This window comes from Carassius gibelio, chromosome A19 (genome assembly GCF_023724105.1).
Source record: "Carassius gibelio isolate Cgi1373 ecotype wild population from Czech Republic chromosome A19, carGib1.2-hapl.c, whole genome shotgun sequence".
Lineage (NCBI taxonomy): Eukaryota > Metazoa > Chordata > Actinopteri > Cypriniformes > Cyprinidae > Carassius > Carassius gibelio.
The window spans coordinates 20,517,234-20,544,360 of NC_068389.1; the positions used below are offsets into that span (position 1 = coordinate 20,517,234).

Here is a 27,127-nt window from a genome sequence, read left to right on the forward strand (position 1 = left end):
GAGAATTAAAGGTAACATAAACATATATACATAAAGCTAGTGTCAGCTGAGAAAATAGTTTTAGTTATTGTTTTTTTTTTAAACAGATACAGACAATTTTTATTTATATTACATGCACTGAAGAACTGTTCATACTACTAAAAATAATTTTTAATTCCTGGCTTTGCTTCTGTACATTTTAAGATTTAAACTACTGTTCACAAGTTTGTGGTCTGAAAGATTTTTTTTTTTTTTATGTTTTAAAATAATTCTCTTATGCACACCAAGTCTTAATTTGTTAATGTAAAATTATGGATAATTTAATTTGACACTTATTATTGTGAAATAAAATGTTTACATAATTGTTTTCACTTATAATATTTGAAAATTCAATTTATTCCTTTGATGGGAAAACACATTATAAATGTCTTTGCTGTCACTTCTAAATTTAATGCACCCTTGCTGAATAAAATAAATTAATAACTCTTGCTTGACCTGTTGTGATCGTCTAACCTCTTTTAAAATTTTTCACTTTCAGTTATCAGGACGGGCCAAGCTGCTAAATTGTTATTACAGCATCAGACTATATCAATGGTTGACATATCCATGATGATTTCTGAATGAACCATTTTTTTCTTAGGCTCCATTTACACTAGTGTGTTTTCATTTTAAAACAGTGTTTTAGAAAGAAAACGATCATAGTCTACACTGGCGTGTCCGCTGCGTTTCAGAAACAATCTCCGTTTACACTACACAACCTAAAACGCATGTCACGTGACCATTCATGTAGGTACAGCCATAGATATGAATAGGCAGATTCCCTATGATTTAAATTGCGGACGCGTCTACGTACTTGACAACAGTGCGCATGATGTTATTGTTTACACAGTCATCAAGGATACGCAGAGCGAATGTGGGCAGCCACGCCATCATTTTCAAAAGTCTCAGTTTTGGTCCGTTTACACTGAAACGCAACCCCAGAGTTTTCAAACTAAATGGTGTCTGCAGCATTTTCAAAAGTCTCCGTTTTCGAGGTTCGAAAACACCGGAGTAGTGTAAATGATAGTCGTACCCGTAGCAAACGTTATGGGTTAAAAAAAAAATGCACTAGTGTAAACAGGGCCTCAGTTTCTAGAATTAATGTTGCGTGGACCTGCAAGTTAGTTGGAGTTTGTCTGTATAGCATACATTATACAAACTAGGAAAATTCAAGCTTTCCTTGATATGCTCGTTTAAAATCACTGTACCTTGAAGGATTTGGCATTTACTGCCAGACAGTGAGGAACCAGAGCCACTTTGCAGGTTCAGTGTGACATTTCCAGGCATTTGCCTTCAAAATGGTGGTGATTTGAAGTTTAAGTGAATAGTGGCTCTCAAGCCAAATGTTTGGACACTGTTGTGGGACAGACAGTGCAAGGAGGAGGGGCCAGCAGTCTAAAACCCATCATTCATTGGTTAATGATACTCTCCTCTCATTTAGCCTCTCCACTCTTCCATTCCCTCCTTCTTTTAACCCTTCACAAATCAGACGCGGGGTCATCCACAGTTCACGACCCCCAGGTGGTCAGGAAAGCACTACCACGCCCTGGAGGGTCCGTTTGATAGTGTGTGTCTGTGTGTATGTTTTTCCTAAACTGTTGTCCAGGTGCCGATTTCTTTACAACTTCATCGCCACTGCTCTGTTTTTTGTCTCACCGCCTGTTTGTCTGGTGTCAGTCTCACGGCTTGTGCGCGCGAGGTGTTTTTTGAACCCGGTGGCAGATTTATTGCCTTGGAGCTGTTATTGCGGTGTAAGAGCTGAAAAGTGTCTTTCTGTTCCTGTCACTAAAGTATGTCAGATGTTTTTCCTTCGTCGTTTTAAGGTGTCTGTTGATTGTAACCCACTGGCTGTATAAAGTTCAGGATTGCAGATGAAGACATGTAAAGCATTTGCCTCGTGTATGTTTGCTGTTTGTATTAGGATTTAAACATGAGATAATCAAAGTTCTGCATAAGCCCCGCCTCTTGTGTTCGTTAGTTGTATTTTTTGACTAATTTGCGTTCAGCTACCAATAAGAGTATAATAAATTTTACCAAGGTTTAAAACCATTTTAAATCCCGACCACATCAGTGCTGCAAATGTGAAAATTGTCATCAAATTCCGTTTTTGGTCTTGCAAAAACATTAGTCTGCACGAACAATTTTTTGTGTGGCTCACTGACGTCCATCCTTGAGCTTTTCCTGCAAACTGTCAACTAACTAAATGCAAAATGAAAACCTCCCTCCCTCCTGCACTCCCTCTCTCTCTCTCTCTCTCTCTCTCTCTCTCTCTCTTCCCTTCCACAGTATCCTCTTTTCTCACACTAAATTTAGGTCACAGCTGTAAAGACAATGAGGCTGATTTGAGTATTTCTCTAGTACTTCCTCTGATGTTTGGTTTTTGTCTGCAAATAGACATGTTTCTTCCAAGTACAGATTGGTAGTTTCTCAGTAGTGATAATGTGTCTGTTCGTTTCCTATCAGGTAAAGAGAAACCCCAGAACTGTGGAATTAAAGCCTTTTACCCATAATCCATCAGACATGGGTTTGTTATTCCCTCACTGCAAACCTTAAATCAATCTGCAAATTCAGTTTTGTATCCCTGCTCATAAAAGACTCTCATTTCGCTTTAAAAAAAATGAAGAGAAAAGAATGGGAGAAGAAAAAGCAGCCGTGTAGGAAAGCAGGGACCTTATATAAAGGGCATGGTCTGCGTCCATGCCAGAAAAGCCTGATTTCCTTTTGCAGTGCGGCCATACATCAGAGGCCCTCCCAGCTGGACTGTCACACTCTGACAGAATGACATGTGTCATTTATCAAAGGGGCCAGAGCTTGGGAAAACTCGTATGACAAAGCCTGGGAGAGTTCATTCCCCCTTATCCACGACACACACACATATAATCCATCTCTCTCGTTCTTTCACTCTCTCACACACACAATTCCCTCCCACCTATTCGCTGTCCTGTTGCCAAAAAATGAGTCTGTAATATTTCTGTCATCTACACACCAACTTGCTGTTCTTTTCCTCTTTCTCTTTCACTTTCTTTCAAAGTTTTCACTGTGTGTTCTTCTCAAAAGCTGTTTTGCAGTAGCAACCCTTCATCCGCATAATTCCAGCGTTAATTACAGAATCGTGTGTATTTAAAGTGATTAAACCCTGTGTAATGAAGCTGAAGATCTCAGATATCCTATATTGCGCGAGCGTTCTGCTGGAGTCCATTCGTCATCTCAAGCAAACTTCATTCTTAAGTCTACTTACACCAGCTGAGAGAGAGCGGGAAGGAGAGGGGTCAAATGTAGTTCACACCGCTGTGTACTACTCTACAGGGCACATTCACCCATCACTCAAAATGTGCTTTCTGTCTCTCACTCTGAGGGGTGGGAATAGATGAATTCCACAGGCTCTGAGCTCTAAGTTCCAGCGCTGCGTGGCTGACCTTCGACCCCTTAAATGAGCTCTGAATATGTGGAGTGTAATGATCCTCGCGCTGTAAACATTTAATGATGCAGTGACTGTCATGGGAATCTTCACAGTCCCCACCCAGAGAGAATGTCAAAGAGAAGATCCTGTTTGTGAGTTTAAGTTTATGTAGTATGACTTTTTGTTTGCTTTAAGCGTGAATCTTTGTGTACCAATCTTTGTTCTGAATTAGTCAAACATCTTAACAACAAAGTGTTTGAGTCATGGCTATTGGCAATTTGAGCTACAATGCTTATGTAGGTGATAAATTAATTATCACTAATTTTCTATTAATTTATGAAGTCAAATCTGGCTCAGTTTCAGTACGAATCCTCTGCTCTGAGAAGCGATTCATGCTCTTATCAAAACTTTGAGAGTGAATCTTTTGCTCAGAGTACAAATCTTATACACTGAGCCATGTTTTCTTTATGTGATGTTGAATCTAGCTTGTTCTCAGAACAAATCTTCTGCTCTGTGCTTTGAGCAAAGATTCAAGATTGGAGGAAAAGGTTTCTTTGTGGAGTACCAGTCTTCTTTAAGTATGAATCTTCTTCTTTGAGTCAAATCTAGCTCGCTCTCAGTATATGAATCGTCTGCTTGGAGAAAACTATGTGAGCTCAAAGCATTAATCTTTGTATGAGTCTTCGAACAAATCTTTGCTCTGAGCATGAGTTTTTGTGCAAGTCTTTGTTCTAAATCAGACACATAACATCTTTATTAAATGTAAACATCAATTTAAAAAAAAGCGTTAAAGTTGGCAAGTGAAAATAAAGGTTGCATGGCAAATGTAGGCTTATGTAAATGATATAAAGTTGAATTTGGCTCACTCTTAGTTCAGATTTTCTGCTCTGAGCAGTGAATCTTTGGCTTGGAGAACAAATCTGTTGATACATTGAGCCATGTCACTTATTTCTGTGATTCAGTGTCGAATCTGGTTCGCTCATAGTATTAATCTTTTGCTCTGAACAAACTCGTTTCCTCCGAGCAAAAGATTCATACTCAGATTGCCAGTCTTATGCTCAGAGTATGAATCTTCTGCTTTGAATGTGAATCTGTCGGTCAGATCAAATCTTTTACATTATACATTAAGCCATAGGGTGAAAACTAATGTGTCTGCTGCCATTCCCCCTTTCTTCTCCACATCCATCCCGAGGACGAATCTTCATTCCAAGTACGAATTAGTTAGAACTAATTAGTTCGTCCAAATACTTCATTCACAGGCCATTTTGTTGAGCTCTTTTCCGCAGGATATGAAAATTATGAATAAAAAATGGAAAGAACAAGATTAAATGAATAAAAATCTGTATTGGTACGTGGTGCTGTACAACGTCATCTTCCCTTCAGGAGGAAATCTCTCTCTCTCAGCAGGTTGCCGCTGCTCCTTTCACAAATTTTCTTTTCTCTCTCTCTCTCCCCTCCACTTCTCCTCATGTTCCCCTCCCTCCCTCCATCTCTCCCTCCCTCGCGGTGGCAGGGCAGGCCTTTTCATTTGTCTTCATAAGCCTAATTTATTTTTGCAGCCAGATGTGAGCTGACAGGCATCAGTCAGTGGGGCCGTTGGTCCCCCCCCACCATACTCAGGTCAGCAAAGCAGTCACGTCTCTCCGTTTGACTGAGTCCCCCATCAACATTACACAAGATGGATGTGTCTTTAAAGGCCAGATTGATTGTGGATATCGGAGTTATGGCATCATTTATCATGGTGAATATTATTTAGGTGCACAGGAAGAACAAGAGAGAGGAGATGGGGGGACGGCGTATTGTTAGAGGGCAATTGGAAAGCTGTGAATGTTTAATTGTGTGTGTGTGTGTGTGTGTGTGTGAAAGAGAGAGAGAGGAAGGAGAGGTTGTTTGTTCTAGAAGGTTTAGCGAGTTTTGCTATGATTTCGCTTCTGCCTGGGAATATCATGTTGTGTTGAGAGATGAGCTTTTTGCACCCCCCCCCCCCCCACTTATTTTTTTCTCTCTCCTGCTCACTCGCTCTCTCTGTCTCTGATGTGTTGTTATTGATTGTGTGTGATGTGGGCCTCTCTGTGATTTAGTGCTCCTCTCAGGACCCTCCATACACTCCGCTTCCCTCTCAGCCCACTTTCACGCCCATCACAGAAGCTTCTGGAAAAAAAGAAAGAGTCTCCAGCTCTTTGTGTGGCTGGGCCCAGGGTCAGCGAAGAGTGTTCGGGACACCAAACAACAAATTAATCATTTTCCGTCCCTCAGCTTAAGTCTCTCAATGTGTCGAAGCTGAGGTAAGGTTTATTGTTAGATACAGCAACACGTTTTCCTTTCTGCTTTTCTCTAGTCATCTTTCATCTCTCTTTAGGAAGGGGGATGTTCTATTAGAATCATAACTTATTGTGAAGTGTGATTGTAGACAGTGTAGAGCAGTTGCAGCAGACACCTTGACACCTCTGACACCTTGAGCCATGGTGCTCATGTGGACGATGCAGGTTCAGATCTCGGTGGTGTCCTTTTTTTTATTTTTATTTTATTTTTTGTCCTTTTCCATATGTTTTCTGCTCCAAATCTTTTTTTTTTCTATTTTACAGATTTAGTATATTATATTGTTTCTCTTATTGTTATTATTTTTTAATTTGTCATGTTATTTTCTGATTCAGTTCCATTTTACTACCATCTCTACAGATTTTTAATGAAATTTTACTAAATTAGTATATTTACTCTGTAGTCTAATCTCTACTGTATTTTTTATATTTCTTTTTGTGTCTTTAGAAGTTTACCCTTTTTTTGATTAAACAAAATTAGTGTAATTCAGTATTTTGTTTCTAATGTTGTTGTTACTTGATAATGCATATTTTTTATTAGTATCATACATTTGCCACACATTTACACATTTGACATTTAACCAGAATGTTTTAAAGTGCTTTCAAGATTTGCATGTTAATGTATAATGTTTAATATGTTTATTAATTAGTAATCAACTCCTTTATCATGCATTGCTAGCGTTATGCTCTCTACCAGTTGCTCTACTATGGCCATGAACCATTTTCTATTTATTTAAAATACTTTTTTTGTGTATGTTTTTGAGTGTGTGTGTGTGTATTTTGGCACAGCAAATACCATGACTGGTCCATTCGTTTTTCCCTGCTCACTTCACTGATGTCATTGGACATTAAAGGAGCCAGTAGTTGCCCCTGAGCAGACCAAGGGCAAATGCAACACCAACAAGTGCTTCTCAGAGCAGGCGTGAATTGAACAAAAAAAGAGAATATGGATGACATCAGATATAGGCAGTAAAAGCTAGACTGTAGAGGAGAGCAGAACATTTTATGGGATGGTATGGAGCATTATTTACGACATCGGCCCCTTTTTTCCCCCAGCTTGGAAACGCTCTTTGGAGCGCAACCTGATATCCAGTAGTAACAGTCTGGTCTTCAGAGAGCTGCTAAAGTTTACAGTGATCTGACCCTCAGGGGCCTCCATCACAGATCATATACAACAGGAAATCAGGAATAATGTTTTTAATTCTGTGCTCCTATAGCATTACAGGATGTTGAAAGGCAAAGTTCCAGGGTGTATATGTGTGAAGGGGCTCTCCAGTGAACAATGACTGTCCATATTTTTTCTGTATCCTACAGTATTTCAGTGATTTTGCCATATGTATATATGTGTGCGTCCGGGGATCTCCACCAAACTGCTGCTGCCCATATTTGTCTCACATGTGCAGGGTTTCCCGGTCAGGGAAGGGTCAGGCTCTGGGGATGTATGTGTGTGTTAGATGAGGGGTGGGATGACGGCACTGGCACATTTGATTGATGGGTAATTGTGCAACCAGACTCAGCTAGACTGAACTGGGGAGGTCACGGCCCAAGAGAGTAGGTGCTTTTTGTCTTTCTCAATTTTTCTTGTCCCTCTCTGTGACGTCTTGCCATTATCTTTTTATTTTTTTATTAAGTACTAGTAGTTGATCTTTCTTTTTTTTCTTTCTCTCTCTCAGCTGACCATCTTCTTTTCTCTCCTCCACTTCGCTGTTTACTTTGTCCCTCTTGCCAGGATTCCTCCTGTAGATTTTTTTTTTTTTCTTTTTATGTTAATTATTTTCTGTAGTCACATGTTGATTATGGAAGTGTCCTCTTTCAAGAAACTTTTTCGACAAAGTGCTCTCATCGCAATCACTTTTGTTATGGTTTAGAGTAGATCTTAATCTATGATCTGCTATCGAACCCTGTTTTTACTTTGCTTCAGTTATATTTTATCCCTCAAAGTTAGGAACTTGTCGCACAGCGATTGTTGGATGCTCCCCTCGCCGCGTTTACAGGTGCTGAACGGAACCTTGCTTCACGGCTGTTTTTCCTCTGATACACTCCAGATTAGATTAAAAAACAACCCACCTATCACCAAACAGCTGCATTTCAGTCACAGATTTTCAGTCACAGGAAGTCTTTAGCTCATGATAAATAGGAACACATCAACAAACACGTGTATCGCATTCCTGCTAAATTTGATTTCTTTTTTGCTACTTTTAGAAATAAAGTAACCGGTTTGGGAAATTTCACCAGTAAGATTCGAACTTTGTACTGCAGGCTCTACTATTTTTCATCTTTTTCTTTCCGAGCAGCCTGATTCATGTTAATTATCCATATTTAGGATCATCTATCAACTGGTAGTTGCTAGGCAATGGGAGCAGCTGCTGTGTGTGTGTGTGTGTGTGTGTTTGGGCTGGCGAGTTTTCTGTCAGGTACTCTGCTTAGGTGATGGCCTAGTGGAGAGGCTGTGCTAGGGGATTTAAAGAGACAAAAAACACATTTTTTTCCTTCATCCTTGTTTTCTAGCTCTCTTTCCCCTGCTCTCAGTTTCCTTCATAGCTCCCTCCACATGGGGGTTCTCTGTCTGTTCTGACATTGTTGTGTCTCTGAGCACCAGGGTGGATGGTGTGTTATCTGTTTTCTCAGTGAGGGCACGGCGTTGGGGAGGCTCTTTATACGGCTGGCGTGTTTGGACTCCAAACCTCTGGATTTAACTCAGGATTAGGGTAGCTTTTGAACCTGTGTGACCAAAACGCAAGCATTTTTTTTTTTTCAACCGAAAGAACTGTTTCCCCATAAAGGGCCAGATGGGGACGAGACTGCAGTGCTTAGGATATAATGGCCATTGTCTCACGGCTGGGCTGTTCCTCTATGACAATGGCGAAGGGTGATTTATTGACTGCGCCTGACCACTGACGGCCCACCAACCACTATGACCAAACCTCGAGAAAAACCCTGGAGAAATCAAGAAGCATAAAGAAATAGAAAAAAACACTGCAATGCAGGAACAAGCAGCAGAAGATTGAGGATAAACGAACAATATGAAATATTTGTTTATTTTACAGCTGAAGAGATTAATGGAGTCCGCTGCATAGATGTTTGGAAAATCGCTTATTGAAGTCATTATTGATTACAATGCACATGCTGGCTTTCTTCTTCTCCTGCCTCAGATACCAGGATCAAGCAGAACCCCTGGACTTCAGGCCTGTTATATTCATTCTTCTCTCGTCTGAATGCTAGCATAGCTCTTCACCTCAGTTCAAGGGAACCACAAGTCCTGCTTATCAAACACATTTTTAATTATGTGTGCGAAATGGGATGCATTAACAATAAAACTAAATGTTTTGTTTACAAACATTAATTTACCTCAATTCCATTAATTTTCCAAGCCATTCAAATATTTGATTTGATATCTTCCTTGAATTCCAACTGAAACTTGCGTTGTGTATCAGATGTGTGTCGCACGCAAACACTCTATCAGCAGCGCTAATTACAAGAAGGTAATTATTTGTGGAAGTGTTCAGGTGAAGATTGAGGCACCTTCAATTACTCAGCAATCATGAGTGCTGTTTAATTAGCTAACATGCACTCGGTTAGCCTCTCCTTGTTTACTCGGCTCTCCATAATTCAGTGTGGAGCTCGCACAATAACATCAGGCAGCACAGCTGCTTCACTCAGAATGGAAATTACTTGGGGTGATTCTTCACTTGAGGGAACTTTCTGTCCCCTAGGATGTATTTAAAAAGAAAAAAAAAATGATTCTAGTTTTAAAGTATACGTTACAGTAGCTTTCAAATATATATATTTTTTAATGTCATAAACATTTGTTTTTATTGGCATTTATTTGAATGTTATATTAATTTTCAATTTTGACAGTGTTTTTCAAAAATTTCAAAAATTTACGGTTTCAGTGATCTGGTGTTGCGTTTGTGTCTGGACAAACTGACAAACCGCATTGAAAAAGCTGTGGTTTTTGAAACTTCCTGCGCTCTTGTGCACAGGGCCTTGGTGTTACAGTCAGGAAAATATTATTGTGTACTTTTATAAAGCACTTAATATAATGATAATTTGGGGAGCCAATCTACAAGGACAGTACTGTAGAATAAATAGATTTAGATTTAGATTTTTTACATCTCATTACAAAATTGGTTAGTATTTAAGATTTTTAATTGAGGAAAAAAACAATTTAAATTGATTTTTGTATATGAAAAATACATAGAGACAGGAAACAACAATTTGAAGTTATTTTTCAAAATTAAGCAGGCAATGGTTATTCCTATCTGAAGAATCATTCTTTAACTGACAAAAGGCTCAGTAAGAAAAGCTGGATTTTTTTTTTTTTTTTTTTTTTTCAACCAGAGATGATTTTTTTTTTTTTTAATCTAGTATCCATATTTTGTGCTTTACAAACATCTGTAGGAGATTCTTTTAAAAGTGTATATTGTTTTACTAATCATTTTATCCAATAATGTGCCTTTTTTAAAAAAGTTAACTTAATTCAGTTGAGGAGATATAGTGTTGAGCTACGTATATCTCTGGCCTAGTGAGGGCATTACAGTAACGTGCTAATTTATGCTATCAACTTTTCTAGATAACTTTGTTTTATCTCGACTCAGGGCCAAGTATTAAATAAAATAAATGTAAACTGCAAATACATTTTTTGGTTTATCTTCCTTTTTTCTACAACCAGCACAGCTATTCATGATATATTTAAGTAGTGAAGCAAACGTTAGCTACGCACACGTGCTTCCTCTCTTTAAACTATGTCTGACCTCACCGTACTCTTGCAGGGTGGATTACCTAAGTAAAGTAAATTGCTGTTAATAATCCGTTAATTGAGCCCTTTCATTATTCAGCAAGCATTTTGATATCAGTGTTCAGCAGTCTTGGGGGATGACGGGACGTGAGCGCCTTGTTGTGGTTTGTGCGGCTATGAGACTTCCATTCACAGGCTGCTCTGAATGAGGACATAACTGTGGCTAAAGGAGACAGACCCCGTCTCACTCCCCCGGTGCTGCTGTCACCTCTGCTTTACGCTTCCCTCCCTATTGTTTGAAGCTAATGTAAAATGCACTGTCTATATGACCCATTTTAGCAGCCTATTAGCATAATTTGGCTGTCGCATGGCCACCGAGTTAATGTACTTGCAAATGACAGGGAAAGTGTGTTATACGACCTTAGGGTTTTTAAAAATTAAATGACAAAGTAAGCCGCACTTTGCATAAGTATGGACTTGACATTGGAGCGTGTGTGCGCGCGTCTGTGTGTGTTATCAAGTGAATGAGTAATTTTGTAGTGTGTCAGTATGAGGTGAAAGCATTTACACAGTAGTATTTTAGTTTGCTCATCTACTTATCAAAACTTAATTTCTTTTTTAATTTTTTTATTGGTAGAGATACAGAAACCATTAAGCAAATTTGATATTTTAGCATTTTTAATGGCTTATGAACTTAGGAAAGACCTTTGACATGGGTTATTATATTTAAAAACTGAAACTAAAATTTAAGACCATAAAAACACACTAAAAAACTAAAACTGAAATAAATTTATGAAACTATATAGACATATTAAAAATGACAAAAAAACAGAAAACTGCAAAAACTTTAACAAAAATGGAAAAAATAGAAATAAAATTGTATTAAAATTATAAAAATTATAAATTAAAAACTATTAACTGTATTAACAATAGATATATTTATTTATTATTGTTTAGTATTTCACACCCAAATATTCTAAAATACTGACATTTTAAAATAATCAAATGTAATCTGAAGGAATAACTTTTAAATCATTAGTGCACAATTATCAGGCAATTTATCTTGTGTTCTCCTTTCTGTTTGATGTAATTCCCCGTATTTTTAATAGAGCGTTCTGTTGGCCTAGTTATATGCCTCCATCCATACTCGTCCACAAGTATCTAAAGCAAAAAGATGAATTTGGAGCGCAGAATGGAATGCCACACCAGTTCTTCAGGGGCCTGAAGCTATTCTGCCATATGGTGGCCTGTTCCACACGGAGGATGGTGGGAGGGGGCTGGGCCAGCCTTTTACAAGAGATGCTTAAAGAGGCAAAGCAGATATTAATTCAGAGAGCCTACTCCAGAGTGTCCGCAGGAGCACAAATCACTGTCAGCGGATACGGAGAGGTGGGCAGGGTCCGTGTAAAACGCCCGTCTGCACTTCAAAGCCTTCTTTTGTTTAGTCTGTAATAAAGTTAGATGTGTCTCGCAGAGAAAAGGGATGAAAAAAGCCTGGAGACAGAGCACAAAGGAAGTCCTCAAAGAGGACGATTGTGTGGAAGATGGTGAAAAATGTGAAGGCTTTTCTCCTCTCATAGGTTCACATTGGGCTAGAGAGAGAGAGAGAGAGAAAGAGGGTGGGGGTCAGATCTACAAGCCAAAGCCCCCTCAGAAATCTGTCCATCTCCACAGTGCCCTTATTACTTTGAACAGCAGCCATCAATCAGTGAGCGTCCGCAGAATAGAAACAACGATCATTATTCACAGTTCATAATAAATGGAACAAAGGAAGTAAGTGCAAAAAAAGGTTTACAGGAAGGGTCCAAAAGGAACACTTGCCAAGCAACAAATGGGAGTTAGAATTACCATTGGAGATTAATTTTAACAATGTTACTTCCATTGAACTGCAACATAATGCACGGCTTGAATCAAATCGTAAGAATGATAATCTGACCCTCACTGATGAAGTGACGTAAGTGTTTCAGCACAAACCAAAGCCAAAAAACCCATCAGTTGTTACCTTTACCTCAGTAAATAACTTGAATGTATCAATACAAAATTAGAAACATATACTAGGATGCAAGTTATGTAATGACTTGCACAGTTTGTAACTAATATGCATAATATGCAAAAAAGAAACAAAACTAAACACTATTCTGATAAACATACATTTTTAATGGCTTTTTCTTTATTTACCAGCAAAATTAACAAAATGTTGATTTTGGACTCTTTTACAGCTACCTGTCTGAGAAACTGGCACAATTCACTACACCTACACAACATATTGTCGATCTCTGTTTACTGTGGTATATTTAGAAAAAGATTTCACCCAGGAGTTCTGATATGTTGTAACACTCACATTCTGCATTAATTTCTAGAAGCGGCGCAGTTGCGATCGCCAGTTTCACAGACAGCCCTGCCAGATTGCAGCAGGCCATAAGTGGACTGGGGCAGACAGCATCATGCTACCGAAGCCTTGTTTTAACTGCCCTGGAAAAAGGGGAGAGAGAGAGATTGCTGCATTCTCACTGACATGCAGAGCATTACCATAATTGGCTTTTCTACATGATAGGACAGAGGAAATAATAATGTCATTTTATTTACAGCCTTCAGTGTCCTGCCCCCCTCCTCCTTTTCTCTTTCTCTCTCCATCTCTTCTCCCTGTCTGCCTTCAGCATGCTGCGTAGGTCAGAAGACATGGTTTGATCAACCCTGTCCAAAGGCATCAAAGTTGAGTGGCATGTAATGGAGACCCAGTGACAAACCACATCGACCAGCCAAATAAGGCTTGCCAGTTTTCCCATTAAAATGTCGGGTAAACGGCGCAGCTTTCCTCTGCACACTCCAAAACCACTCTGACCGGCTAAATCAGCCGACTGAGGGAAGGCAGAATTGGACATTAGTAGTGCAAATGACTGTAGTGATTGCCCCCTCTCCTCCTTGATAAAATAAATAAATAAGAGGAAGGAGGCGGGGGAGAGAGAGAGGTGTCGGTGGGCTGCGTTAGTGACAGTCGAGGAAGGAGAGGCCTTCGGCTTCTCTGCTCTGTCCATGAGCATTCTTGTTCCCCTTTTCGAGTTTGAATACTTAGGCCTGACACGTCTCAAGCGCACAAGCCAGCTCAATCAGACAGACCTGGTTTTGTCAAGCAGACCACTTGGAAGCAGCAGAAAATATGTATTTTTGAAGAACAACAAATGTTTTTGGCCCTCCAAAATCACTTTGTTCCAATACGTAACAAGCTCTTTAGGCAACGTTTTGAGGCATCACAAGTAAGCAAGATGGCTATTAAAGTTCTTTAGTGTTATATGCTGTTTAATGTACGTTTATGTAATTTAGTTGTTAGCATTGTGTTCTGCAGTTCATATGGGAAATTTGAGTTTGAATCCAGTCTGCAAATCAATTCCTGTTATTTCAACCCGAAGTAATTGTTAAACAGAACTTTAATGTTTTTTTTTTTTTTTTTAGACTTTTGTTTGCAGAAACAATTCATTTCTTCTAGAGTCACGGCTTGCTAATTCTCCGCTGTTTGTTGGGCAACTGCATGCAAATCTCAGTGCTCGTATGTGGGCGGTGTTTCTAAGAGCTGGCATTGGCTGTGTTTGTGTGTGCAGTGTCATGGGTGTCTATAGCAAGAAGGTTCACTCTTCGGCTGATCTTTGTTGGCTGAGACGGTGAGCTCTGCTCGTGTGCGTATGTGTGTGTACGTCCCGCTCATGCCCTGTTGCTGTGTCACCTGTCTAAACTCAGTGAGATCTCAGCAGCCACAGTGACAGCTCCACTCTGGACACAGATGGCCACGCTTTCCTGCACAACACACATACGCGCACACACCTCGTACATGCACACAAGCACAAGGACCCGGTGCTCTGGCTGATCGTTTTAGATGTTGGTGGGCACTCAAGAACATACACACCTTTGTTCTGTCTGTCCGTACTGGAGTGTTGTGTGTACAAGCACACAGAAGTAAGAACAATCCTAAAATTGGGTTGAGGGGGAATTGCACATTCAAAATATTATCAGCCTAAATATTAATTAGATGCCATCATTCTTGTCAGGTAGTTTTAAATGATTAGCTGGAAGGCATGTGAGTGTGTGTGGGTGTGTGCACCTACATAATATTTATGTTTAAATATTTGTAAATTGGGTAAAAATGTAGGTGTGTACTGAAATTGAATATTTTCTTTTGGCCTCCTGAATTTGATGAATTTTGCTGAAAAAGAGATTGAGGCCTTGTTTTGTATGCTATCCCTGGAAAGTGCCTGCTTCACTCAGTAAATCAAACTCTTTCTCATTCCCCAACACATCAAAAGCATCGTCTTTTTATAGCAACTATTGATTCGCTTAATTGTGTGTATTCTTAACAACTTATCTGTGCCGTTTTCTCCTGACAGTACAATGCGGGCTTATTTTTGACTGACAAACACAACAAGCCCCCCTCCCCCTCCCTCTCCTCTTAATCCCTCTCTCATTGTTTGGCGTGATGTTTAAAAACAGGCCCCCGATAAGAGATGTCAGCAGTCAAACTTCTGATTGGGTTATTAAGTGTGAGCTGTCGTTGCCGTCGTCTGGCGGGTTTCTTTTTTTTTTTTTTTTTTGACGTAGATGGCAAAAAATTGCCAAGTCGTGTTTGACGGCTTGATGCGAGGACAGTGACATGCCAACGCACATGCCTGTCAGATGCCACGCGGTGTCAGGGGCTGAGGAGACGCGCTCGATTTAGTGTCAGGTTCTGCCCATCTCTTTGCGAAAAAAGCCTTCCCGTTCTAGCTTTCTACTGTGCCCCCCCATCTCACTTTTCTCTCTCTCACGGCCCCTCTATCACGCTCTCTGTAATTACAGCAAAGATGAAGAACTTCTCTGTTTGTTTTAACGTGATAAGCTGTCTTAAATGCTGCAGTCACTTGAAGGAATTATCAGGGCTTCAATCCACTGAACCGTGTTTCAGCGTGAACATTTCTTTTAAAGCGATATTTGGATAAGTGATTTATTTGACAGTTCGTAATGTTTATTTCACCAAATCCTTTTTTTTTTTTTTTTTTGCTATAATGCCGCCGCCTTGATTTCTCAGAGCAATCAAGATTGAAATCTGTCAGAGAGCTTGGGAGGTATCAGTGATTCTTTAGGATCAGAAGCCGTCCTTAAAGAATATCCAAAAATCAGGAACATCATGTTTTCCAGCTGTTCACGCCCCATACAGTTTCCTCCACGCAGCTGTAAATGGCACCTTCCAAACATCAGGTACGGAGTCCGTTCTGATTACGTGTGCTCAGCTGCACGCCGTTTGAAGCTGACAGCACATCTGCTTCAACCAGTGAGACGGATCTTGGCATCTCGGACAGACATCTCCTGGTGGCTCGCTGAGATAAAGGAACAACTCTCCATGCACTGCCTGTCTCTTTTTCTTCTCTTTACTCTCTCAATCTCCTCTTCTGCTACTGCTTTTTCCTGCTCTGTCTCTTCCTATTGCCTTCAAAGTTGGGCAGGCTGTTGTTGTGGCTTTTCTTTTTCGTGTTCAAAATGGCTGATAGTAACAAAACCGCTCTCACAAAGCGAACAGGAGGAGTTTTTGTGGCTGGACACGCTGTGAAGATGCACGCGCACACAAACACACAGGCACGCTCGAAAGAGGTACTTTGATGTGTTTAGATGACGGAGAGCTCATTTTGTTTATCTCGCACTGCAGATCGAAACCAGCTGATGAAACAGGAATTTAATCCTACCGCTCCTCATTAAGCACTTGGTCTCATGGACCTTTATTCTCTTTTCATTAAGCGAATTAAATGAGTAGCATTCTCTCCCTCTCTCTCCCTCTTTTTGTCTCGCAGCTGTGGGTGCCGACAGTGGGCTATCACTCTGTTCTTTTCTGTCATCGCTTTGTCGGCACACAATAGAGTGAAGGAGCTTTTTGTGGCTGAAACATGAAACCTTACATTTGTGAACATTATTGTTCTGTTCCTTTTCCCCTATGTAATACATCTGACAGTACATCTTATTACCACACATTTAGCTGAGGAAAATAAGCATTTTCTGGTGTGTGGTGTAGGCAACATTTTTCAGTATGCTCTTTTTTTTTTTTTTTTTTTTTTTTACCTTGAGAAATAAATGTGCACTTAGCAGTAATATTCAGAGCAAAAAAGAGGCATATTGGCTCAAATAAGCAGAAATGTGCGTTTCTGAAGCAGGCATTTGTGGGCCGATGCTGTTTTCACTAAATAACAATGCATTAAATGGTTCTGATCAATCCGTTGGGACTCTTTTGGTCAAAATATTGACTACGGAAGAAGACATCGATGCCAATGCTTAGAGAGCAGGTGGCCGATATAGTACAGATATACATATAAAGCAATTTAAAAGCAACATGAAATCCAAAATTACCCTAGTCACTTTATTTAAAGGATATTTCATCCAAAAATTTAAATGTCATTAAATCACCCAATGTCATTCCAAACCTGCTTGACTTTTCCAAAAGAAAATATTTTAAAGAATGTTTCAACAGTTTTTGTACAAATAATTTAAGTAATTTTGCTCCAAAACAACAATGTACCACACTGACTTTTGTTGCATGGACCAAAAACAACAACAACAAAAACAACCTTCCATTTAATTTTTAAAGTTAATTAAGTTATTGACAATTTGGAAGTAGATTTTGAGACTGATGCAAAAACAAATCCTGCTTAATCCATAGTTATCAATCAGTAATTAAATACTGTCCAATTAACCAGCCTAACACTAGAAGGAAGGTTCTCTAAAGATGGTTATGTATCGTCCTGTATTTTCTCTCACTCTCTTTTTTTTCCCCTGTTGCTGCACACTCTCTTGACTCCCTGAAAGTTAGTACAGTATGGACCATGACAACATGACATGCCATTTCCACTTGCATTTTAGCATGATTCGCTGCAAGAACTTCCATCGCCTCTGCCAATAGCATTGAGGCAAGCTGCACCCCGTGCTGCATCCCTGGCAATAACTCAGACACAATCTCACACTCAGAGGAGTCTAGCTTGGCTAGTGCAAGGGAGAACTGGATCAATGTCACACACAGTCTGTGCCCTCTAACTACAGGGAAAAGGAGGATGGGAAAGAGAGAAGGAGAATAGTCAATATGGTGGTGTTCATGTGGAGTTAATTTTTGTAAACAAAAGGGTTGGGGGGTAAATTTGGTGATATTGGTTGTAAATTATGATTTTTATTTGGAATGATATATTAATAATTATAATAGAATTTTATTTTATTTTTTTGACAGTACTATCACATTACCATTTTGGCTTTAGCATATACTTATAATATTCATCTGTATAAAAAAAATTGCTTCAGAGGAATGATTTCCAAGGGAGGACTCTCCTCTGCCCTCTTTACCCTTGCTGAGCTGTTACACAGGATAGCTTTGTTAGTCTCAACAGTGAAGGGTGCTATCTATCATAGTCAAGATATGGATGTTTGCCACTTTATAATTGCAAACCTGCGTCCTCTGCCAGGACTATTGACAAAAAATATCTTTAGGATCATTATGTAGGCATGCACACACGTACAGTTATACATTTTCTACACCTAGTCCACCTAAAGTGAATTAACTTATTCAACAATCTATGTTAAGTTGCACATTTGGGGGGCTCTTTTGTCTCACCATCTGTTTTTTCCCTTTTGTTTTCTCAGCCTATGTGCCGGAGGACGAGCTTAAGGCAGCGAAGATAGATGAGGAGCACCTGCAGGACGACGGACTCTCCTTAGACGGTCAGGACGCAGAGTACCTGTGTAATGAAGATGATGATGGCCGTGAACAGCTGAGCTACCAGAACTCTCCACTCAGCAATGGCACCAACCCAGATGCTGGCTACGGCTCACCCCTCAGCGACACCAGCGATCACCTGGCTGACTTCAAAAGCACCTCCTCCAAAGAGGGCCAGGATAAAGAGGAGGTTGAAGACATGGAGTCAGATGCTGGACTATCTTTGCAGGACAGCCTGGCACAGATGAAAGCAGTCTATGCAAACCTGATTTCAGATGCTTCCTGGTCGAGTATCACAAAGGACATTATGAAAGGCAAGCAGGTTAGCGCTAGTAGAACTAACAGTACTCAAAGCAGCCACAAGGGGAACAACAACATTGCAAATAGCCATGCAAGCAGCATGACTAGCAATGGAGCTAGCAGCAACAGCAACGCTAGTGCTAGCATGAAGACAAATGTGTCGCCAAGCAGCAATTCTACAAAAGCCACCGCATTAAACAATGCCAGCAATGGACCCATCAACGGTGCTAACAGTGGGGGTGTTGCATATGACTGGCACCAAGCAGCTCTTGCTAAAACCTTACAGCATATGCCCTACCACCTCATGCCTGAACCAAGTCTCTTCAGCACAGTGCAGCTGTACCGACAAAACAATAAGCTGTATGGGCCTGTCTTTACAGGTGCCAGCAAGTTCAGATGCAAGGACTGTAGTGCAGCCTACGACACGCTTGTAGGTCTCACGGTGCACATGAATGAAACGGGCCATTATCGCGATGATAACAAGGACAAAGAGGAGGAAAAGGGTAAGAAATGGTCCAAGCCACGGAAACGATCCTTAATGGAGATGGAGGGCAAAGAAGATGCTCAAAAAGTCCTGAAATGCATGTATTGCGGCCACTCGTTCGAATCCCTACAAGACTTGAGTGTCCACATGATCAAAACTAAACACTACCAGAAAGTGCCTCTCAAAGAACCAATGCCAGCTCTTGCCTCAAAGCTGGTGCCCTCCACCAAAAAACGAGCGTTCCAGGACCTGATGTCTCCATGTTCACCTGAGTCAATCTCAAGCACCCCTGGCATTCCACTGGCAGAGACTGCAACCACCAAAGATCAGAAGATTTCCAACCCATATGTCACAGCTAATAACCGTTATGGCTACCAAAACGGTGCAAGTTATACCTGGCAGTTTGAGGCCCGAAAAGCTCAAATTCTTAAGTGTATGGAGTGTGGGAGTTCCCATGACACTTTACAGCAGTTGACAGCCCATATGATGGTGACTGGACATTTTCTCAAAGTCACAAACTCCGCTTCTAAAAAGGGTAAGCAATTAGTTTTTGAACCTGTGGTGGAAGAGAAAATCCAATCCATTCCTCTTCCACCCACGACAACTCGTCTGCCGGCTCCCACTTTCAAGTCCCAGCCTGATTCACCAGTACACCCATCTGCCATGGATGAAAGGAAGGAGTCAGAAGAGGAGAAAGTGGAGGAGACCGAAGAGAAGACAATTAAGCAAGAGAAAGAGGATCCTGTTGAGAAGGTGGAAAAGACAGAGAAACCCAGCCATTACAAATATCTACGAGAAGAGGATCTTGAAGAGTCTCCTAAAGGTGGACTAGATATTCTCAAGTCATTAGAAAATACGGTTTCCAGTGCAATCAGTAAGGCTCAGACCGGTACGCCCACCTGGGGTGGATATCCCAGCATTCATGCCGCCTACCAGTTCCAAGGGTCTGTGAAATCATCTATACCTGCTGTCCAGAGTGTCCAGATTCAACCAACATTCAATGCCAGTGGCTTGAAATCTTTGACATCTGACTCCAGCACTCTGATCCATTCTCCAAGCAGCCCATCACCACCTCCAAACCATAAAAGCAATGTCCTAGCCATGGAAGAGTTGGTGGAAAAAGTAACAGGAAAAATCCCTTCAAAGAAAGACAGGGATGAAACATCTACTGAACGTGGCTCCAGACATCTCACTGCTGAATTACCCTCTCCTGTTCTCATAGACCGAAAGGACCGGCCAAGACCAGACGATCTTAGCAAGCCAACAAAAAATGGCACAGTGGATAAAGACCTAGAGCATGTTCCGGTTTGGGAAGGAGAATACAAAGAAAGCCATGCCGATAATCCTCTAAAGAATGGAACAGATGTCCTCAAAACACAAGTCAGCAATGGTTGCAGTAATTTAGGAATCATCACTGACCACTCACCAGAACAGCCTTTAGTCAACCCCCTCAGTGCATTGCAGTCTATCATGAACACTCATTTGGGTAAGGCCTCCAAAACTGTCAACCCACTCCTAGACCCACTAGCAATGCTGTACAAGATCAGCAACAACATGATGGAAAAGCCCATGTACAGTCCAGCTCAGGTCAAGCAAGTCGAGCCCATCAACAGATATTACGACAATGAAGACGATCAGCCCATGGACTTGACAAAGGCTAAAAGTGGCAACGGACCCACAAATAATTGTTCATTCACTGTTATTAGCAACAGCAACATCACAAACAGCACCCGACCCATCTTGTCCAAGCTGACTGAATCCTCATCTCCTCTTCGGGAGAATGCCCTAATGGACATCTCTGACATGGTGAAGAACCTCACGGGTCACCTGACGCCAAAGTCATCAACCCCTTCCTCTGTATCTGAAAAATCGGATGCAGATGGCTGTGCTTTTGAGGATGGCCTAGAGGATTTTTCGCCTGTTCAGAAGAGGAAAGGCAGGCAATCAAACTGGAACCCTCAGCATCTGCTGATCCTTCAGGCTCAGTTTGCATCCAGCCTTCGGGAAACCCCTGACGGAAAGTACATCATTACAGACCTAGGTCCTCAGGAGCGTGTACATATTTGTAAGTTTACAGGTCTCTCCATGACCACCATCTCCCACTGGTTGGCGAACGTCAAGTACCAACTCAGGCGGACAGGTGGAACAAAGTTTCTGAAGAACATAGACTCGGGACAGCCAATGTTTCTGTGTAGTGATTGTGCCTCCCAGTTCAGAACTCCATCCACATACATTAACCACTTAGAGTCCCACTTGGGCTTTAGCTTGAAGGACCTCTCAAAGTTATCAATAGACCTCATAAGAGACCAGCAAGCAGTCACTAAAATGATTACAGATAAGACATTTAGTGCCCTTGGCTTGACTGAGGAGGACTCTAATTCCATATTTCAGTGCAAACTGTGCAATAGGACTTTTGTCAGCAAGCACGCAGTGAAACTGCACCTAAGCAAAACGCATGGAAAGTCACCGGAGGACCACCTGATCTTTGTTACTGAGCTTGAAAAGTTAGAAAAAGCCTAAGGAAAGCAGGCTGGTGGCAGTGAAGTGACTGGATTGAGAATAATTGCACTACTTCACTGTACTGAACTGAGCCTTCAAAATCAGTCCAACTTCTGTCATGAAACTGCCTGATTGGACCATGATCTGTTTCTATTTTTTCCCTCCTTTTTTTGTCTCTTGATTTCTTTATCCTGCTTTGTACTGTATTTATCTGATATGTCGGTTATGTGCATGTTTGTTTGTTTTTCTGAGTGACTTAATTCAAACAGAATTTACAGTTTGTACTCTGTTGAATTGGGAATGCAACAAACATGGTATCCATGGGCATGGTCTAAAACAAAATGGCAAAAGAACTGAATAGATCCAGTTGCATTGTACTGAACTCTTACTATATGTAAAAAAAGACTGACTTCATTAAAGCACTCCATAGTGTTGAATGTTATGAGAATATGTATAAAATGAGACAGAGCTATTTTGTTAAGTTGAGCTCCAATTCTCAGATATTGGCTTGAAATAAATCAAACTGCAACCCTTTGAAGTGAAAACAATGCATTGTAGATTTTGTTGAGTCTTCTAAACCTCGAAGGATATTGAAGAATTTGACAGGCTGCCTATGATTATACACTTTGGTTTTTCAAAGGCATTTCTTTGTTTTTAATAATCATTGTTTTTTTGTTAAGTATCATTTTATACAGTAGCAATTTGAAACGTATGCTTTGGTACCACTGTTTCTCTTTCTATGGTTTCGCTTTGGTTTCAACCTGTAAAGACTATTGAAATCTTATATACAGCACATATATTTAAATGATCAGCGAAGATGTGTAAATTTCCATCATATCTTGCCAATTGCCGCAGCTCAACATTGTTTGTATGGTGTGCATTCTTTTATATTGTCATTTTATATATAGTACATGAAAAGGAAATAATATGTACAGAGATGTATATGCATTATAAGTGCTGTAGAACCACAAATCATCCTTTAGTTGAACCAAGTTCTCTGATGTGGTAAATATGACTGAAGGAGTTGCATCGCTGTTGATGCATAGATTATGAGAGGGAATCAAGCAATGCAAAACATGAAATACAGTACATTTCAGTGTTTTATCATGCCATTGTGAAAAGTCCCATCAATTCCCTTAATTAAAAAGAAAAAAAAAAATGTTTTTGTCCCTTAATTGTAAAATAAAACCTAAAGCATTTCTTGATTAATGCTGTTCTCCATTTGGTCATTTGTGTGTTTTTCTCTTTTCCTGCAACCAACAATTAACGGCTGTGAACACATTTTCTTCTACTTTATGGACTTTATTTTTGCTACTTTAAAGTTGAAATGTTTGTATGTTCATTGTCCATTTTGCCTTTGTTATTCTTTGAATGCAGCGCCTTTTCTGTGCTGTATGTAAATGAGAGCGATGTTTCTAGACCCAAAACCTGCCGGTAAACAGGAAACACTCTCTCTCGCTGGAGCCAAAATGGGCAAAGAACTTGTGGATTTAACGCTTTTCCATAAAGCCTGTGTATCTGGCTTCTCAGGACCGATTCCATTGATCCAGACCTTTCTCTTTTTTTCTTTTTGGAGGATCTTAGTGCAGTCCCTGTACGTATTCTATGTAAATTACAGCAATCATGACAACTGCGACATTGGGAGTACGTGCAGAGCAGAGTGAAACATCGGCAGATAGAAGCAGTTTAAGCAGATTTGCATTTTTTTTTCTCTTGTTCACACAAGCGCTCTCCAAGCATTTCACAGGGATTTCAGACATAGAAATAAATGCCCGATTTCTAGTGGGATCGAAGATTTACTCTTTTCAGCTCAATTACTGAGTGATTATATGTGTGGACACAGGGGGGCTTGAGGAGAAACAAAACAAGAAGGGAAAGGGCTGAAATATGCGGTGTTTGCACAATAATCTCAATCTCCATTTGAAGCCGCTTTGGGGAGTTGCACTATCAAATCCCTTGTTAGTTGCCCTATTTGAAAGTATCCTCTCACTCAAATTGGCATGTTTTGATTTCCCAGTGGTCCCATACTGAATATTCTGTGCCTCCATATGCTAGTTTTGCTTTCTTCAATTACTGCAATTCTTTTTCATTTTCATTCGAAATGTAGGATATCTGTGCAAACTGTTGGACGTATTAAGCCATATATATCCAAAAGTATCCAACTACTTTTGCATAAATAACCAAATGTGTCATCCAGATAATTATTTTTTTACACATGAAGGAAGCAGGTTTAGGCTTTGAATATTTTCTGGAGTAGACTTAAAACTATTAATTTATTCAAGTCATGGTTCTGGCGTAACTTTTCCATGCATTGGAATATCTTTGATATAATAAGCTGAAAGCAATTTTGTTATTGAAATCAAACCTTTTTAGTATGGAGCAGACTAAAGTGTATTATAAAATGAAGCCTTCCATTTCCTTCCACATCTGGGGTCCCAACGCACATGAAGATAAAGGGGCTGTGCTGGGTCTCTGTTAAAGAATTGACTCGTCTAAAGTAGATATCTTATGCTATGAGAAACATAAGTTTGTAGGAGCATTTCACGTCATAAGCTCCAGTGAAATGCAAATGCAAACACAAAGCTTTAGGTGCGACAATGTTAAAGACTTAAAGGTTTTGGATGCCTTGCAACTTGCAAAAAGTGGCAATAAGATTTTTATCAGTAAACAAGCTTTTTTCATCTGTTCAGAATGTGTTCCTGCCAAGTACATTCTTAATATACACATTAATCATGATAGTGATACATTGCTGTTTGTGAAAGAATGCATTTGGAATTAAATGGAAAAAAGAATTAAATTGTGCAGTCACCACTCTAAAATACGAAGATGTTTCATATCGAGACAGGATGAAGTTTTGAAGGAAAGCAGAATTTTGAATGTCTTTCCACGTCAAACATCAGTGTCATTACTGATGCAACTCATCACTGGGAATTCATCAGCTTAACCTTGTGTCTCACGTTTTGTTATTTCACTTCAAGCAAACAGGAAATAAATCATCTCGGTCGGTTCCTCTGCTGCTCGACCTCACAGACAGACGCCAAAGCATAAATATGATGGCACACAAAAGAATTCATTGATGGTGGGACTATGATGAATTTTAACTGGTTACAATTTGCTGTTTTCAAAAGGCAAAGCAGTGAGACCTCAGCATCATTTGAATGTTCCCTATCGAAATTGCACACTTTATCCTGAGAGAAATAAGTTGACGGATTGAAATGATGAAATCTATGAAATTACACATTGTGGTCTTTGAATAAAAATAAAATGGTTCCAAAAGGGAGTTTTGCAGTGATGCCATAAAAGCTATTAAAGAACATTTTAAATCATATTAGAAAACTTTTGTGCAATGTAAAGTTTCCATAGTTGTTCAAAGTTTGCCTATAAAGAACCTCATTCATTGTATAAACTTCTGTTTAATGTCTTCTTTTTTGTTCTTCAGATTAAAGAAGGAAATACAAGTTTGAAGTGGCATGAAAGCAAGCTATTATTGTGTTCACCTTCACCGAAACCCTGGACTTTTTGAGTCAAATACGCAACTTTAAAAACTCATGCAGTTTGAAATGCACCAGCGGTGACACCTTAAAGTGTTCCTCCATTAAATTAGAAACGTTTTAACCTTTAAAAACTCATTTGACACCCTATGAGCTGACTATTTTCAGTCTGAATTTGTTATTCTTAAGCTGTCCACAATGAGGCCTGTGTTCCTGTGAAACGATAGCTGTCAAACTACAAGGCAGAATGTGTAAAATTGAATCACAGTTGAACACCGTAGAAAACAAAGGCCTGTCAGATGAATGCAAACGGCAGAATAAATTGTGAGCCTGTTTGAATGGCAGCTCTAGGACGAAACGTACATTTCCGAGAATAAATATGGCTGGAAAACTTTGAGTCACATCAGGTGATGGACTGCGGGATCATTGCATTAAGACTTATTTGATGCTTCCTTCCCAATGGATGTGTGAAGTGTTGGGGAGATCGCATCACAAATGATTGTGTTCCTGTCAAAAGTGAGCCGTGTTTGGAGATTGAACGTCTCGCTTTTTCATCTGCGTATGGATAGTGGCCTGAAGAATGGAGATGTGACAAAATCGCTTCTTTATAGAATAATGATGGCTGACACAAAGCCTAATGGATGCAGTGTTTTTAATCTCTGTGAAGGCTCAGTTCGGTGATGGACTCGGCTGCCAGGCCTACAGGTGTGCTGTGACAGCCTGTCTATTCTGCTGCTCATCACTCACGCCGAGCGGAGACGACCAGCTTCACTTCAGCCTCATCCATTCAGCCACTGTATTAGACTTGATTGAAATGTGGAGGGGAGTGGCGCCAAAACCCGGGCTGAAATCCACCCACAGGTTCTCTGGCATCTTTAAATAGAGGTTAAAAGAGTCAGGTCCAATGATGCACAGCATATGTCAAGTTTGATATGACAGGAAGATGAACAAGTTAGCTTCGTCAGGCACACGCTTTCAAAATGTAGATAAACTGCTGGATATTTGAGGAAAGACATTCAGATCATTCATGAAAATAATTTTATAAAGTCAAGAAACCCCCATGTAAAAACATTATGAAATAGTTTGACTCTGTAGTGCTTTATATCAAAATAAGTACATGGATGAAAAAAATAAAATAATTGGTGTTCCTTTTTTATTATATATATTCATTGTTATTTTTATTGGTGTTATTAAAGTTATCAATTATTTTTTGAAAATAACCAAAAATTGTGGAAAAGTCCTTCCACGGTCAAAGTTCAGAGTAAGGAAATGCTGCTCAAATTAAGATCCTGATTTTCTACACGTTTTGTTGAAAAGGTAAATCATTTGATTGATTTTAATGGATTTTTCTATAGTTCATTTAAACATTTCATTGATGTTACATTATTAAATGTTTCATTTAATGTTATAATTTATTGATTATAGTCTCAGGTAAGAGGTAAGCTTTTTCAGACAATATTGACCACCTGAGAAAATGTATTTTTTATTTTCAATTATATTTATATTCTTTATTTATTATATTTATGTTTTATTTTTACCAATTCAACATAATCAAGTTAATTTCATGTTTTCTCTCAAATATATATTTTTTTTTCAAGAAAATATAATTAAATTAGCTTATTTTAGTGATTGCATCATCATGAGTACTGTTTTCATCCTGTTAATAGAATAATAGTTAATAGAAGTGCTTATAATTTCTGACCTTCTATAAAGATGTCTGAATACAGCTGGAAGATATTTTTTTTTATTTTATTTTATTTTTTTGCAGTTCACTTAACGGAGAATGATAGAATTTAGAATTTTTGCTAGACTTTTTTGTGAGACAAAAGCTTCTGCAAATGTGGCTGTGGGATTTGTATACTATTTCAGATTAAATTGATGTAGGGAAAAGACAGCGAGTGATGCAGAGTGAGAAAAAGAAGGGAGGGAACAAGAAAGATCTGTGTGAATTAATGAGCACAAATATGCTTCTCTGCTATTATCATTCGTTGGTGAAAAATGTATATCCATACTCCCTGATGGCCCGAGCAGGTGAGAAAAAGTAACTGACTTTGTTGTTAAGTTTCTGATTGTTTTTTTCAGATTCAGTTGTTTCCTATCAGAGGCTTTCGACTGGCAGAACGCATTTGTTTATCTTCGCATCGCACAGGTAAAGTAAGTGTAAAGCA

General features: G+C 39.6%; 1 protein-coding gene across 1 annotated transcript in view; it reads left to right on the forward strand.

Moving 5' to 3' along the window:
• The window catches only part of LOC127935376 (teashirt homolog 1-like), a 35,990-nt gene extending 13,313 nt beyond the window's left edge, over positions 1-22,677 (forward strand). The window contains exon 3 of the mRNA XM_052533180.1: positions 18,113-22,677. Coding sequence (XP_052389140.1) covers positions 18,113-21,489 — 3,377 coding nt within the window. The 3' untranslated portion in view covers positions 21,490-22,677. The remainder of the gene's footprint in view (positions 1-18,112) is intronic.
• Positions 22,678-27,127: the final 4,450 nt, after the last annotated feature.